The sequence below is a fragment of the Balearica regulorum genome, chromosome 1 (genome assembly GCF_011004875.1).
Source record: "Balearica regulorum gibbericeps isolate bBalReg1 chromosome 1, bBalReg1.pri, whole genome shotgun sequence".
Taxonomy (NCBI): domain Eukaryota; kingdom Metazoa; phylum Chordata; class Aves; order Gruiformes; family Gruidae; genus Balearica; species Balearica regulorum.
The window spans coordinates 93,425,537-93,439,349 of NC_046184.1; the positions used below are offsets into that span (position 1 = coordinate 93,425,537).

General features: G+C 39.5%; 1 protein-coding gene across 3 annotated transcripts in view; it reads left to right on the forward strand.

Moving 5' to 3' along the window:
• Positions 1-13,813, forward strand: part of DCBLD2 (discoidin, CUB and LCCL domain containing 2) — a 65,717-nt gene that overhangs the window by 20,033 nt on the left and 31,871 nt on the right. For all 3 annotated transcript variants that reach the window (XM_075766455.1, XM_075766448.1, XM_075766461.1), the window contains exon 2: positions 13,123-13,350. In XM_075766455.1, the coding sequence (XP_075622570.1) occupies positions 13,123-13,350 (228 nt within the window). The remainder of the gene's footprint in view (positions 1-13,122; positions 13,351-13,813) is intronic.

Below are 13,813 nucleotides of genomic sequence, written 5' to 3' on the forward strand. Positions count from 1 at the left end.
GCATTGATTTTGAAAATGGCTTTTGTTTGAAGAATTCTTTGTCTAGTTTTTGACAAATCCTGACCCTTGACTAAGAAACATTTAACCTGTGCTGTTCCTTTTTGGGCATATAATTTCTTCTGTTTACCTGCATGACCGCTTAGTTTCACTTGCTGAAGACCTGTAAAAGGATTACATTTCTTTATGGATGCTAAACTCTTAAAAAAAAGAATTTAAGGCAGATAGTTCATACCTGTTTAGCTACTCGTATCTCAGTTATTTCAATCAGTTTGCTTTTAATTTTTGCTAGCATGAAGAGGATGTTTTAGCCTGTCCACTGGTCTGTGTACAATCAGTGTTCGGAACTTTGACTCAGGTAGTCATTATTTTCTTACAGTTATTTGACTGCTGATCTTAAGAACCTCTGTTCTTAGTATCTTACTGAAAGTACTAAGTTTCAAGTCTTTGCATAAACTTCTGTCCTATTGATAGAAATTCTGTGCATTTTGATTTTGAAGGGTAACACAATTAGTAGAGTTCCAGTTCTGCACCATTGCTACGATAGCATACATAGCTGTTGCATTAGTAAATGTTTTTGTGTAAGCAGAATAAAGTTTATGAACTTAGTTGTGTCATTCTTGGCAATAGTAGTATTGAATAATAAGGAATTCATAGAATGGTTTGGGTTGGAAGGGACCTTAAAGATCATCTAGTTCCAACCCCCCTGCCACTAGACCACGTTGCCCAAAGCCCCATCCAACCTGGCCTTGAACACCTCCAGGGAGGGGGCATCTACAACCTCTCTGGGCAACCTGTTCCAGTGCCTCACCACCCTCATTGTAAAGAATTTCTTCCTAATATCTAATCTAAATCTACCCTCTTTCAGCTTAAGGCTGTTACCCCTTGTCCTATCACTACATGCCCTTGTAAACAGTCCCTCTCCAGCTTTCTTGTAGGCCCCCTTCAGGTACTGGAAGGCTGCTATAAGGTCTCCCTGGAGCCTTCTCTTCTCCAGGCTGAACAATCCCAACTCTCTCAGCCTGTCCTCATAGGAGAGGTGCTCCAGCCCTCTGATCAGCTTCGTGGCCCTCCTCTGGACTCGCTCCAACAGCTCCATGTCTCTCCTGTACTGGGGCCCCCAGGGCTGGACGCAGTACTCCAGGTGAGGTCTCACAAGAGCGGAGTAGAGGGGCAGGATCACCTCCCTTGACCTGCTGGTCACGCTTCTTTTGATGCAGCCCAGGATACAGTTGGCTTTCTGGGCTGCACACACACATTGCTGGGTCATGTTGAGCTTTTCATCAACCAACACCCCCAAGTCTTTCTTCTCCTCAGGGCTGCTTTCTATCCATTCCCCGCCCAGCCTATAGTTGTGCTTGGGATTGTGCCGACCCACGTGCAGGACCTTGCACTTGGCGTTGCTGAACTTCATGAGGTTCGCACGGGCCCACCTCTCCAGCCTGTCAAGGTCCCTCTGGATGGCATCCCTTCCCTTCAGTGTGTCGACTGTACGACACAGCCTGGTGTCGTCGGTAAACTTGCTGAGGGTGCACTCGATCTCATTGTCCATGTTGCTGACAAGGATGTAAAACAGTGCCGGTCCCAATACTGATGCCTGAGGAATGCTACTCGTCACTGGTCTCCAGTTGGACGTCGAGCCGTTGATCACAACTCTTTGAGTGTGACCATCCAGCCAATTCCTTATCCGCTGTCAAGTGCCTGTCTCTCCAATTTAGAGACAAGGCAGGACAGTGTCAAATGCTTTGCACAAGTCCAGGTAGATGATGTCAGTTGTCTTCACTTATCCAGCAACACTGTAACCCCTTTGTAGAAGGCCACCAAATTAATCATGCATGATTTGCCCTTAGTGAAGCCATGTTGGCTGTCACCAGTCACCTCCTTATCTTCCATGTGCCTGAGCATAGTTTCCAGGAGGATCTGCTCCATGATCTTGCTAGGCACAGTAGATGTAGTTTTTAAGAATATCTTAGAAACAGTTGGTTTGGTGGGGTGGTGGTTTTTGTTTGTTTTCCTCTCCAAGTGTTTAAAGCATGCTAGATTTAGAACTAGTTGAAAATCCTCTCTCAGAAGATACCTTTAATTCAAGTCTGAAAACTTTACGGGAAGTTAAGTTTAATGCAACATCCTAATTTCCCTTTGGTTAGAATTGTGACAAGCCAACTGTAAGTAGTTGTATATAAGAAATCATACTGAAAAGACCCCTTCTGGTTTTCAATACTGTGAATCCATCTTTCTCTGAAATGACCTATAAATTAGGATCAGAGAGGTTCAAACACTTTTTTTCCAAAGAGTTGACACTTTTGTTTTTGAGAGGTAAAGTCTGGAGGTTTTTTGGTTTTGTGTGTGTGTGTTTTGGGTTTTTGGTTTTTTTCAGAAATACTTATCCAGTCCTTTCTTTATTCCAAAGTTTGTCTTTCATTAGCAAGGCTATTTTACATCAGTTTTGTTAATTGTAGTATTAAAAAAAAAAAAAGGAAAATCAGATATTTTTGTATTTTTTTCTGTTCTATGTGGATATCTTTGGTTTTGTTAACATTTTTCATTGTTCAGTAAAAGTTTTAAATAAATTTATAATACTTTAACATTCGTACATTCTTTATGATGTGAAAATTCAATTCAGTTCCAGCAAAATCACAGAAGACTACCTTATTAACCATAATCCAGAGATTATGCATCATTTACATACTGAAAAATGAAAACAAAACCAATGTTCGGATCATCTGTATGCTTTATGAAACACTCCCTTTCCCACTTTATAACTTCCCTTGTTAATCCCCCCTGTAAACCTTCCTCCCAGATTTTTGAGGTTCTTTCCAAATTTACTTTTAGTTCAAGGAAGAGGTTTTGTTATCTGACATTGGAATAGTATCCATAGGAACAATAATCCTGCCAGCTACTGATCTTCGGATCATCAGCCTTGTTGAAATTTGATGCATTGTTCATGTGGCCACATGGATTCCCTTTTTTAACTTTTCTCCCCCACAGTGCTTCTTCTGATAGAACTGTTTCTTTAAACAATATGCTCATTTTCTCCATTCTTTACTTCAAGAGCTGTGGGAGATAACCATTTAATACATCCTTGAGAAATATTGTTAGTGGTGGAACAGGGAACTTGAAAAGCTTTGTATGCTTCTGTAAATGGCTGTGAGCAGATAACTTTTCTGCCCCAGTTTCAAAAAAGATGATGGTGTAAAAGCTTCTCAGAGTGATGCTATCAGTCATATTACACCGATACTTGATCTTAGTCTGGCATTTCAACAAAGCATGTAAATATTTTGTAAAATTATTCCAGATTTGCAAAAGGTTGATTATTTATTTAGTCCCTAAATGTAATTTTCTCCACATATTCAGTGATCCATTTCTGGGTTTCCTAGACTTAAATTGGGCAATCCTAAGACCTCAAATGGTGCTTAACTGTAAAGAGGAAATCTTTTCAGGTCTCTTAATTGCTGAGTAGAAGTGGTAGTTGTTTCAGTGCCCAGTTGCCGCTTCAGATATTGGAGGAGTGGGAATAGAAACACTGAACTGTTTAGCAGTTTTGTCACAGTTGTCTTTTTATGCATCCTAATTTTGCACTTTTAGTTTTATATTGAGGTGAAACTGAAGTGGCATATTAATTAGACTTGGCAAGATAACTTGTATAGCTGCTTGGGTGTAAATGTGTTTTGAATAGAGAAATCCCACAGGAATGAGACAGGTGAAAGATCCTCAGTAGCTTAAGTGGAAAGATGAATTAGGAAAGCAATGGAAACAGAATGCGAATTATTGTGGTGCAATTTTGCTTGGTTACTTCTCAGTGTTAGGAGATTTTGACTCTGGAAGGATAGTTTACTGCAGTGATCTAGCATATATTTGGAGTATGTCGTGCACTTGTGTTTGCCAGCAAGTCCACAAAGGTTTTCATAGTTGGCAGCTGTTGCATCTTTAGCAGGACTGCAGCCAGTTAAATCCATATCTGGTCATTTTAACTTTGCTCTGCAGTGGTTAAGATTTTGGGAAAAACATCTTGCCTTGTTCAGCGTGGTGGAAAGAAGCCACAGAAGCTTAATTTTTCTTTTAAAAATCCTTGAGTTTTGTGAAACCAGGAAGTCCTGAACCACACTATCTGTTAATTTCTATTTTTATGCTCTTGTATAAAGGTATCAAAATACGTCTCAGTATCACAAGGGTGGAAGGAGCAAATTTAATGCTTTTGAACATTTACATATCAAGTCCAGTGGTGATCAGTTTGTTTGTGTTTTTTTTTCCTCAAGTGTATTTAAAAACATCAAATAAAGCTTTTTCATTACTTTATCTCTTCATTTTTAAAGAGCTATTTTCAAGGTCTCCAGTTCTATAACACAGGGCATCCTTCTTGCTGTGAAGAAGTTACAGCAAAGCTGATGGGCAAGTTTAAAGTTCAGAGATAGTTTTTACTGGAGCTTCACACACTACTGACTTCCTACATGCTCTTGCTATACTTTTATGGTAATTTTGGTGCTTTAAAAACAGTGACTCAGGTGTGCAAATTTACTGTCATTTTTCTAGTTAATAATCTTATTATTCAGTAGTACTTAATTTTTTTTTTATTGGTTGTATTCATTACAGGGTCACAAGTGTGAAAATATCTTCCTTTTAAGGGAACATCTACAAGGCAAAATTAGGAATTAATTACCTTTTAGAACAGATTGTGTATTTTATTTTATGACACTGGAATGAAGTCGCATTGTTCACAAAGGGAAAAACCCAAACGGTCATAGACAGTCCCTGTCATATTTTTTGAAATTAGAGTTGAAAATGAGTGTCAGAAGTTAAGATGATGTTGTATGTCACCTACACAGGCAGAAGGAAATAGCAGTGGAGTGATGTGGGGTGTTACTCTTTCGTCAGTTGGACGACAAACTTTAAAGCGGGTTAGAAACTGCTATTTGAAGTCACTGTTCTTGGTGCAGCTACAGGGTGCAAATATTTGAGGTTTTCTGTTTGAGAGCATCTGGATGCCCCACTGTTCTTTGTTCAGGTACCCAAACCATGGCTTCCTTCCTTTTGGCTTCCGTTGATTCCATGGTAGCCAAACACGATTTTTACCACTGGCTGCTGCTGTCTCAGCCTCTCCTCCCAGCCCCTACCTTGGATCCTCTCCGTTGTGCAGGCTCCAGTGATTGTTAGACCCCTGTTGACCCGTACCCGTGCCTTTACTCCGTAAAAGGCAGATAGTGTGGTAACCTCGGTATAAAACTGCCGCACAGGTCAACAAGGGTATGATAAGCAACGGCTGTGGGCAGGGTGGGAAGCTGCAGCTCTTATAAAAGGCAAGATGGTACCGCAGTGGCTGGTTTTAGATCAGTGTATGCCACCATGGATCTATGGTGTAGGCTGTGCGGTCTCATTTATGAACTGATAATGAAAGAGAGAAAAAAGATGACTGTAGTGTTAATTTAGCATGTGAATTACTGGTATGATTGGAGAAATTTTTGCTTCTTTGTTGACATATGTAAGACTTGTGAAATTTCATTTGGTCCTGGTGTGGTGAGGACTTTGAAGATTTACAAGAGGTTTGAAGCCTATTCTGACTATGACTACTGCTTATTCTCAGAGTTTTGTGTGACCATCTGTGTGTTATTTTTCATTTCCTTCATCAGCTGTGTTTCTGCTGCATAGCACTTAGAGCACCGAAGCACAACAGTGTTTATTTTTGTGAAAGCGTTGGTGCAGATTGCTAAGTAAATGATATGTCTTGGGAAGCGGGCAAGCTGCGTGTGTCAGACAAAAGACAACATACAACATGAGCTGTCACTGTGATTCAGCATGGGCAGCAGATCAGGAGGGCTTCTGCATTATGTAGCATTGAACGCAGAGCCCTCTTACAGAGTCCTCATGTAAATCACTTTTCATCATGGCTCGCCTGTGTTTGCAGGCGGCTTTTGCCTGCATACTGTTTAAGCAAGTCATAGCTGTCCCTGGGGATTTACTCACATCATTTCCCTGACATCGCTAAGCAAATGCTGTGCAACACAGTCTTTTACAGCTGGTCTTTCTTTTCTGTTCTTTTGAAGTAGTCAGTTTGGTTAGTACATGATAGCAGAGGAAGCCAATGTCTTACCTGCTCTGACGATGTAATAATTTGAGGTAATTTGTTTTTAAAAATTACCATATTTTGGATATTAAATTTAGCAAGGCTAAGTGTTACTATGTTGTGTAGAATTCAGTGGCTGAAAGCTAAGACTGCATTTCCAAAGATGGTGATTGAAAAGCTATGTTTACAGATGAAAATCATAGGTGCTAATTATCACTAGCCCAGCATGTGGCTGGCGTTGTAAATGAAAACAGTAAAATTTTGTTGTAATGGCATCTTAAATTTTGTACTTCTGCTATAAAAGCAAGAATCAGCCTCTGTCTCCCACCCCCATCCCCCCACATACACACCCCGAGCTGCCAGCATTTTGAAAGGCAAAATGCTTATTGTGCTTTACCTTTTGTCCCTGTTCCTATCTCCGTTAAACCTCAACCCGTAATTGCATTGCCCTTCTAAGGGTGTCTCACAGCAAGTAAGTCGATCCAAAGCCCTCCTTTCCTTGCCCTACCACTGGCAGTTGTACAATGAGCTGCCTCAGAGAGGTGAGTTGGCTGAAATCTAACCTGTGCTGTGGGAATGGGTAGGGGCACTGGTTCTTCTTCAGCCAGCTCCGCTCCTGAAGCCAGTGTGCTGCTCCTGTGTGACTGGTCTTCCCAGGGGACGGATGGTTTCTGGTTGGGGTTCAAAGTTGTTTAAAATGTAAACGCAGGCTGGCAGTGCTGGTTTTCCCCACCCTCACACTGTCCTGTCCCTCTGTCAGGGAAGGCACTGCTGCATGTGCATGCTGAAATAAATCAGGGAATTGCTCTGGGTGAAAACTAACAGCTATTTTTATCTCAAGTCCCTGGTCTGGTTTACCATGTGGCTGTGGAAGTGTTTACCTCCAGCACCAGGCAGGGTGTGAGAACGAGTGGCCAAAAGCAAGAGGCAGACAAGGCTTGCTTTTGTCTGTGGCTACGTTGATTTAAAGTGCCTTCAAGTGTTTATTGAGCTATGGCCTCATTGTGGAAGTGTGGGGTATTTTATGTTGTGAAACATCTGTAATGGGATGAAATGCTCGAGCCAGTGTGTTACTGAGGCAAATGGCATAAAGATGAATGTGGACTGTGTGCTTGTTGGCTTGTTCAGAAAATTCATTCTGACAGAGGAGCAGATTCCTTCCTGAATAACGTAGTTCTTTCGATTTTGGTGGAATCAGCAATAAGTTTGGAGGACACAAATAAGGGCATTTGAAAATACCTGAAAAAACTCTTTAGAATTTGATGTCCCTGTGGTTTTAATTCCTCAGTGTATCTTATTCATGGAACTATTTTGTTTGTTGTGTAAACTTTCTTGCCCACACTGAGAAAAGCAAAAAGTAGATGCAGTGTCTTTTAGTGGTGCACTGATAAAGAGCAGGGAAATGCAGAGCACAGGAGCTAAACAGAAGAGGAGAAATCACAGTAGTGCATTGAATCACAGTGAGTTGTGTGTTTGGAGTTAAAATGAATGCTTTTGTCGTGGTTTAACACAGCTAGCAGCTAAAGCAACCACATAGCCGTTCGCTCACATCCTCAGCCCCTCCCAGTGGGACAAAGGAGAGAACTGGGGAAAAAAAAAGGCAAGACTTGTGGGTTAAGATAAAGACAGTTTAAGAGGACAGAAAAGGAAGATAATAATAATAGAATATACAAAACAAGTGATGAACAGCACAATTTCTCACCACCCAAAGCTGATGCTGTGCTAGTTCCCGAGCTGCCCCGCCTCCTGGTCAACCCCCTGTTATATACTGAGCACGACATCGCATGGTATGGAATATCCCTTTGTCCAGTTTGGGTCAGATGTCCTGGCTGTGTCCCCTCCTGCCCCCCACCTTCTTGTTGGCTGGCCAGTATGAGAAGCTGAAAAGTCCTTGACTGCTTGGCAACAACTAAAACATCAGTGTGTTATCAACATTATTCTCACCCTAAATCCAAACCACAGCACTGTGCCAGCTTCTAGGAAGAAAATTAACTCTATCCCTGCTGAAACCAAGACAGCTTTAAAATGTCTTTTTACTTATCTAACTCTAATAGATTTGGTTCTACCATTGCTTAGTTAAGAAAGATTTAATGACATCCTGTAGGTAGTCACAAACTTACAGAAAATCATAGCTTATGTATGTAAAACTTCTCAGGAAACCCACTGGTTAAATTGAGTCTGTTCAAAAGACAGTGCCATGTGTTAAAATTGAGATCAGTGTTTTGATATGCATCAGTTATGCCTTATAGACTGTAATCTTAAACTGTCTGATGTCTTTATTTTGTCATTCTCTCTTCTCCAAGTAAGGAATGCAAAAGCGTTCTCTCGTCTTAAAGATGAATTTTTAACATGTTTTGGTAGTGAGAACAAGATTAGCAGTCACTAACAGCAGCCAGTCTCAGGGGGAATAAGTTCTGATTAATTGACTTCAACAACTATAAAGAATAATTAATCTCTTTCGTGGGTATTAATAGAGTACTTAGCACCCACTCCTGCATGTGCAGTATCCTCTCATTTTATTAAATTTCACATTTCTTTCTTATCCGGTGCATTTTGGTATGTTTGTGTTGGTTCAAGGTCTTCAATGTAAAGAACTTGGGTATGAGAAATTGTTTTAAATCATCTGCATGATTGCATGAGACATCAATGTGCCATAGCCTGGGGCTCATATGTAATCCGTCAGGATAATTCATCTAGACTGCATTCGAAGGCGCCTGCAGAAGAGATGAATGGTTCTCCTGACAACAGCAGTCTGCTTTACTGGCTTCGTAAGAGGCGCCGTGTTTCTAACACGTGTTGGTGAAGAGCTAGGCTTATTCATGTTTGCCGTGAACATGGTCCCCAGGACACATGAAATTCAATGCACACCTACAGACTTCCCAGCAAATGTCAGTTGTAAAGTGTACATGCCAGTCATCTGGTGCTTCTGCAAAGAGTAGTAGGCCTGTTGTGTGACAGAGAGGGCTGAAAGAAAGCAAGAGACTCGTTCAGCTGTGTACTGACGACAGAAGTGGTCAGCCCATTCAGGAATAACTGATTTAGGAATTGACATCTGTCTCTTCTATTTGTTCTCAGGTACTCCACTCTCATGCATGCAGATTAACAGAAGCAAAAGATTCTGTGGCACTTAATTAGTGATTGGCAAATGAATGAAGTAGCTAATGCTCCTATACCTGTGGCTGTAGTGCAAAGAACTGTACTTCCTCTTTTTCTTGGAGAAATTGCTGAGTATTGCAGATTGCACTCCTCATAAGGGATGTGTATATGTGTCTCTGGGGTTGATAGGTGGTGGTATTTATATGACTTTGGCAGAAATGATGAAGCACCGCTTACACAGAGAGGCTTAAGAACTACCCTTTTCTAGTACCAATGAAATAAAATGAGGTTTCATTGTTCTGCAAGTTTCACTGGAAGCGCGATTTTTTTTTTTTTTTTTTTTTTAAGAAATTTCCAAATAGCTCCTGAATGATGCTACTGCCCTTGACAGACTGTATATTGCAGGCCAGACATGCAGTGGTAATCATTAATTATTCAGACATGAAGTGTCTGGCACTGCTGCTATCACTAACCTAAGCGAAACACAGAACAAAATGCCATCTAAAATGTCCAGTCAGAATGAGCTGCTTTTAAAAATTGGCTTTATGGTAGGATGATGCTGTAGATGAAGTTCAGCACAACTTTTTTTTTTTTTTTCTTTTCCATTCCTTTCTAGAATGATTTGACGCAAGTTCTTGAATGTGGATAGATTAGAGGAGTGTTTTTCCTCGCATGTTTTCAAGAAATTCTGCAACAAAAGGGAGATTTGATTTCCATTAAATTGTGTGAGACAGATTAGAAAGTTTTTCTATCTAGCCACTGGAAACAAGACTGATTGTTCCAAGCTACAAGGGGAAATTTGACATTTCTTAGTGATGTGTCTTTAAAAGAAAAGTCTCAATGTTTTTCTTAAAACCTATGATATTTTATTTGCATTTTATCGCTTAAACGTGTGAAAGTGTTTTTGGAGGTTTTTTGCTTTTCTGATCAGAAAGGTGGGCCCTGTTCATCATACTAACGCAGTGCTGGTGTTGTTTCATGCTCGAGACAGCTAAATTAAGGTTATGCTGAGTCCAGAAAGGTTTAACGTGTTACCGTAACATAACAAACTAGTGAAGAGGATGGTTTAAATGAGTGTTAGGCATGATCTTTTCTGCTTTTAACTGTAGAAATTTACAGTTTAAGTGTATTTTGGGTCAAAGAAGAGACCCAAGCTCTCCTTGGTCTTTGACTTCCAGCAGCATAGGCTTCAGATGTGAAAGTATGGGGGGGGGTTCAGATAGGTAATCATGTGCATTATTGATATTATTCCTGGTTGCAAGAAATAGCATGTGTGGTTACTGCATTTGCAATAAGAGGCCCCCTGAAATCAGAAATAATTAACTATCGAGTAATCTAGATCGTGCAAGCATTTTTATTTTCCTTAAAATGCACTCAGAACAATGTATCTGCCCAGACAGGTGAAAGCTGCTATGATTTCACGTTCAAAAAGGCCACTGCATTAGTGTATCTGCATAATATTTTCAATCTGTAAATGAGTAAACAGTTGTCACAGGATAGGAAAAGCACAGAACTGGTTAACTGGCTCATTGTTTTTATTTAGGACATAACCTAAACCCAACTGCAGCTTTTGTTGAAAATTAATTTTATATGTCTGCAGTATAAAGAGTTTTGAAATACTAGCCACAATTATCACCATGAATGAAGACCTAGTATATATTTGTTGGTTTTATTGTTGTTAATATAATAAGTTCCATGTGTTTTGTAATGTGTGTGAGTACTTGTTTGCGAAAAGCTGGTTTCCTAGCAAAGGAGTCAGTATTTTTCTTGAGTGTTAAGCATATTGTGACTAATAAGGAATCTGACATTTAAAGGTGTACAAGGCCATACAGGTTTGGAATGATAAATCTTTCACTTAGGTTTGTAACATGCCTTTGGAAAGAAACAAGGATTAAAATGATACACAAAATGTATGGTTTAAGGTTCCTCTTTGTAACATTGGACAATTGTGTCTCATGTATTGGAACAACAGTAATTTAGGAAGGTAATACATCGGCCGTCATCCCAATGGAAATGTATTTGTCATGGGATGGAACAAAGTCTTTTAAAGCGAATTGCTAAAATTGGATGAAGAAAAACATGGCTAAACAGCAGCTTTACAAATGAACTTTTGATTTTACTAAAGCAGATATTCCAGTTACCTTTTCCAAAGAAGATGCATCATTTTGATTCAAGACCGTTAGCAAGGAAAAAAAGCTGCAGTTTGCATCTGTTTGTGATTCTGTATATACCAGCAGCATTTTAGCGTTTAGAACGTGCAGCTGTCTTTCAATGTGCTCAGATTATAAAGAAAATAGAATTTAAGTGCTTTTGCAAACAGACTGGTCAGACCTAGTTAAGTACCACAGTTTATTTTACCCATGTCACTTCAGTGCATTTTACTTACTTTTCCATTCAGTCTTGCGTGAAATACATTTAAGAATTCTGAAATTTAGTTAACATTTTTAAATATGCGTACAATTTTTGTCCCTAAAGCTTAGCTTACCTTTTCATGTTTAGTAGAAGAACTACACATATTAGTGTATGATATGAAACACTTCCAGACTATCGATTTTAGCTGTCAAAACAAACGTCTGTCAATACAAATGATGTTGATCGTTGTGAATTTCTGGAGTGTGAAATCTTGACATAATGTTAAATCTGTTGTAAGCACTTGGTAGGAACTGTATGCACAGGCATGAATTTTGCAGGGTAAAATGGACCTACAGATAATAAATGTATTTGGAGTGGTGTCAAAGATATTTTTTAAGCAGCATATCTAATCTGATTTTCGTCTTTGCTATTTTTACTTACATTACTTTGTTCAAGATCCTGAAAGGTCATGATTGCAGATCTCTTTCAGAAGATCTCTGGACCTTCTGGTGTCAAATCGTGAAAATTAAATGCTGTTCCTGGCCTACTCATTTCATGGGACTAAATTCAATAAATAGGCTTTTTAGCCTCCAGCGCTAACACAAATAAATCAGAGATGTTGTGAGGCTTGTTTCGTGGGGCTTATGTTGTTGCAGGTGTTAATTGTTCCGGATGTGTCCTCGTGCTCAGGAATGCTTTGTTTCATCTTGATACAGTAATTTATAAAGAGCCAGTGATAGTGGGTATTACATAAAGAACATTCTTATTTCCAAAACAACAGACAAATTCTTATACTTATTGTACTATGTACTGGGGGGAAATTCATGTCTAGCTATGAGTAAATAGATTTTTTCACTGTGTTCTTTGTAATTCGATTTTTAGAATACACAGATTGTGTTATTTTTTCCATTTGTTAACAAGTTGTCTTTAGTGTTGTTACTGCTGTTTAAAATTAATACTCAAATGTTAGCTAGAGGGCCCCAGGTTGGAGTTACAATTGAATTTGTTGTAGAAATCCAGAAGAATTGAGCATGTTCTCTGAGGACCTGGAAGAATTAATTACAGCATTAAAATTGTGATACGGTACAAAATGATGCACTAGCAGTTTGATGATGGTCAGACCTGGCAGTTATTTTCAGTAGAGTATTTGCTGTCTGTTGTCTTTCCACTTCTGTTCTTTCTGGTCGTGTTGTGAATACAGTAACAACAGTAAAACTCATGTGTTTCTGTTTTATTGGTGGGTTTCTCCTTCCTTTTCAAAACCTGTTTTCTTTTGTACATAGGTGTTGAGGGAACATGAAATAGCAGGGACACTTTCTGTACTGTCTGTGCAATCTTTTAAGTCATTATGGATGAATTTTTAGCTTGTTGAGGAAATTGTAGCAGCTCTCTGGTCACCTGTGATGAGAATTTAAACATTAGGCAACGTTGGTTGAATGGTATTTTCTCACAATTGCTGTTTCAGCGACATGTGACTTACCTTGGAGTTTTGTTGCAACATGATTAGTACGGTTAAAAACCCAGCAGAAGTCACCAGTGCTAAAACCCAGGATGACTAACACACCAGTGAAGCTTTGAAGATGAATGCACGTGTCTGATTTATTTTTGTTCTTTTGTAGGTGATGGATGTGGGCACACCGTTCTGGGCCCTGAAAGTGGAACTCTTGCTTCGATAAACTACCCACAGACCTCTCCCAATAGCACGGTCTGTGAATGGGAAATTCGTGTAAAGCCTGGGCAGCGAGTTCAGCTCAAATTTGGCGATTTTGATATTGATGACTCAGATTCCTGTCATTCCAGTTACTTAAGAGTTCACAATGGGATTGGCCCCACCAGGACAGAGATAGGTAGGAGATTTTATTATTGGTACTTGAAAGCTATTGTCTTATATACAACTTGGAAGATACTGTCAGTATGTTTGTTACCTTTTAAATTTCTCCTTGTTTACCTGCTCTGAGCATAGAGTAACTGCTAGGTGTATGGTATTAGTTAAGTTCTTTTTTATAGCCATAGAAGACTGTTGTAATTCAGTTGGATATTGGGCAGGATAAGACCTTTCCTGAATACATCATACACTGCTTTGTACAGTGTGGATTTTGAGCCTTATGAGAAGTGATGAAAAGGAGGAAGTGTTTATTAGGTACAGAAATCTCAAATAAGGTAAAGAAAGGAATTTTAGTAATTCTTTAATGAGAGTTGTGTTTTTTCTGAGAGTTATATCGAGGAAACCCTGCAGAACTTTGAGGAGTGCTGTGTATACCTCAACAGTAGTCTGATTGTCCCTTTCTCTGGTGACGTGCTCGTTTGAAG